This window comes from Arachis duranensis, chromosome 10, assembly GCF_000817695.3.
Source record: "Arachis duranensis cultivar V14167 chromosome 10, aradu.V14167.gnm2.J7QH, whole genome shotgun sequence".
Taxonomy (NCBI): domain Eukaryota; kingdom Viridiplantae; phylum Streptophyta; class Magnoliopsida; order Fabales; family Fabaceae; genus Arachis; species Arachis duranensis.
In genome coordinates this window covers 97,822,343-97,825,758 of record NC_029781.3, presented here as the reverse complement: position 1 = coordinate 97,825,758, position 3,416 = coordinate 97,822,343, and the positions used below count along the sequence as shown (strand labels likewise).

The window sequence follows — 3,416 nt, the reverse complement described above, 5'->3', positions numbered from 1 at the left end:
AAATAATTAAGTACACAATAGGCTTTGCTAAAATACAGAGTTTTCTTTTAATATATTACAAAATTAAATATTTTACCTTTTTTAAATAAAAAAGGTTGCTCTTTTAATATTTCTGATAAGTAGGATATTTTGTTCACCAAAATTCAAACGTTTAAGAATTGAAAACTTGAAATTATATATTTCTTGTATGACATTTTATTCTTTTTAAAAATATTAAAGTAAATACTTATAGAATAATCTTTTTCCAATAAAAAATATATAATACGTATTCATAATACTATTTATAAAAAGGAGAGCAATAATGTTTAGGGATGTAAACGGGCAGTAGGAATGAATTTGAGAGAAAATTAATTCCGAACAATATTTAAATGGTCCAATTCGTTAAGATTCACATTTACGTCCTATTTTTATTTCTAGCATTTTATTTATTCCCTATTTTAATTTTCTTATTAAAATTAATTTTTTTCTAAAAAATAATTTCATCCCTTATAATTTCCTTTTACTCAGTGACAAGAATCGTAATTATAATAGTCATAATGTTAGTCGTAGTGGGTAAAATAAATAAAATAAAACGTTTGGAATAAAAATATAACATTTTAAATGTTAAAGATAAAATTAAAACTTAAAAAAATATGAAAAACTAAAATAATACTTTATTATTTTCAATAAAATTGTCATAAGAGACAGAAATAAATTTAATGACAAATTCAATTCCAATACTAGAATATGATATTAAAAAATAAATTATTTTAATATAAAATAAAATTAAAAAATAATTCACTTTTTATATATGTCAAAATTAAAACTACAAACATACTCCATTGGAATTGCTATTAGTTGGTTCTTTTTGGCTTTAACTCAATTTAGTATATTACCCAAACTAAACAAATCCAATTAATTACATTATCTCAGAAAGAATATGTTGAATTGATCTAATATTCCAATTCCCTTATTCCTCCAATGTTTTTGTCTAAATGATTTATAAAAACTAGAAATTTGACACAAAATAAATCACTACATATTTATATATTTATACGTATTCTACATATTGTTTTAACAAAATATTAATTATTATAATAATTAAAATTTGTATGAATATAAAAAATCAAACATCAATCAACTACCATTTTAATTATAAATATATAAAATTTGATAACAAAATAAATATAATTTGATGAATATAAGATAGTGGAAGGGGAGAGAAAAAAAGTTGCATTTGTTTTAAAAGGAAGAAAACAAAGCAAAAGGGAAGTAGTGGTAAATATTGATATGCACCGGACATGCAGCATTTGCATTTGCATTTGTTTCCCTAAAATAAGCCGGAATGATGATTTAACTGCGAAAGCTGTCATTGATTGCCAGCTTGACAGATTAAGAGTTGTTACAGTTGAGCCTCCCCCCACCCCAAACTCCATGCTACAATTTCACGCTACCCCTCAAACCCTCCTCCTCTCATCATCATTTCAAAAACATTAACCCAGCTCCTTTCTTCTTTCTTCCTCTACAATTTTTTGCTTAAATGAATAAATCCATTATTACCATCACTTTAACATGCATTTAAGGCCAGACCATACACTGTAAAGAAAAGAAAAGAAAAGAAAAGAAAAAGGGTATATTTATTACTCACATCTAACCCAGAAGTGGGGTGAGCAACTTAACCATGGATTAGAACCAGGGTTAAAAAAACAAGTGGTTAAGAAGGGACAACCACATAAACACAGATTTCTATTATCAACAGTCGTCACTTAGCATCATCAAACAACATCCCTTCTCTCCTTTTCCCTCACTCACTCACTCACTCTCTCTCTCTCTCTCTCTCTCACTCAAAGTAAGGTTTTTTTCTCCCTTTCTCCTTTTTATTCCTCTCTACTTCATTCATCTTTGTAAAACTCTCGAATTGGTCTCAGTAGCAGTTTTAGCTTCATGGAGTGTGATACATGTGTTTTTATATACTAATAAGGCTAACCCTAACAACATCATTTCCCCAAATTGAAAAGCTAGGTTTTATTTTTTATTTTTTTAATCTTTCAACTTAGATGGAGATAATCAGCAACAACGCCACCACCACCATAACCAACCCACCAAAATCACCAGAACCCGAATCAGAAATTCCGACCCGGATCCAACCCGCAAACACCAAGCCTGTTTCATTCTCCAACGGAGTACTCAAGCGTCACCACCCTCCACCACACTACCACCACCAACTCGCAAGCCCTACCGCCGTCACCGCCGCCGTGCCGGTTACCTATAAGGAATGCTTGAAGAATCACGCCGCTAGTCTCGGTGGCCACGCGCTCGACGGCTGCGGCGAGTTCATGCCGGCGCCAACTGCTACCGCCGGCGATCCAACATCCATCAAGTGCGCCGCATGCGGCTGCCACCGTAACTTCCACCGCCGCGATCCCGACGAGCCACCACCACCTCTCTCTCCTGTAATCGAGTACCAACCTCACCACCGCCATCACCCTCCACCACCAGCTCCGCCACCTCCTCCGTTCCACCACCACCACCACCGGAGCCCTAACTCCGCCTCACCACCTCCGATCTCCTCTTCCTACTACCCTTCCGCACCGCACATGCTCCTCGCTTTGTCCTCGGGCGGCGGCCTCTCCGTTCCACCGGAAAACACCGCCTTACCAGCCTCCAACCACCACCACCACCACCATCTAAGTTCCCGAAAACGGTTCAGAACGAAGTTCACGCAGGAACAGAAGGAGAAGATGCACGTGTTCGCGGAACGCGTGGGTTGGAAGATTCAGAAGCGAGACGAAGATCTTATCCAGGAATTTTGCCATGAAGTCGGTGTTGATCGTGGCGTTCTCAAAGTTTGGATGCACAATAACAAGAACACGTTTGGGAAAAGAGAGAGAGAACAAGGTAATAATAAGAATGTTCTAGAAGGTCCTGGAATCAACGGTGCTGATGACAACAACAACAACAACAAGAGCAATGGTTTGAACGGTGGGATGATGATGATGATGAACGGTGGTGATGGTAGCGGTCATGATGATGATGGTAGCGCTGATGCAAACGGTGCCGGTACTAATGGCTCTTCCTCTTCTTCTTGAACTCTTTTTTCTTTTTTTTCTTTCGTTTTTAGGGTGAAAAAAAGAAACAAAACGAGAATAATAATGTGTTTAGATATGAGGGTAATTAATTAAGAGGTGGTACTAGTTATAATTATTAATTAGCAGTGCTTTTTTGTTACTTTCTAATTTTCCTTTTTTTTTTAAATTTTTACTGCTTTAGTTTTTGTTAATGAGAAGAGATGATGATCACTTTCTTTTATTAATTAACATCTGAGAGAGGTATTGACTTTACATATATTCCAATAATAAATGCTCATTAGTATTTAATTAATAATGTTATTAGTACTTATAACACAAAGTACTTTCTAGATAGTATTAGCTAAAGCA

At 35.0% G+C, this 3,416-nt stretch overlaps 1 protein-coding gene across 1 annotated transcript; it reads left to right on the top strand.

Moving 5' to 3' along the window:
• The first annotated feature begins 1,725 nt into the window (after positions 1-1,725).
• LOC107471248 (zinc-finger homeodomain protein 10) lies at positions 1,726-3,215 on the top strand. Its single transcript, XM_016090701.3, has one exon. The coding sequence runs from the start codon at positions 2,037-2,039 to the stop codon at positions 3,066-3,068; it is 1,032 nt and encodes a 343-aa protein (XP_015946187.1). The 5' UTR covers positions 1,726-2,036; the 3' UTR covers positions 3,069-3,215.
• Positions 3,216-3,416: the final 201 nt, after the last annotated feature.

Bases quoted from the DNA above. Each gene is read 5' to 3' on its own strand.
- LOC107471248 (XM_016090701.3), top strand. From the start codon at position 2,037: ATGGAGATAATCAGCAACAACGCCACCACCACCATAACCAACCCACCA.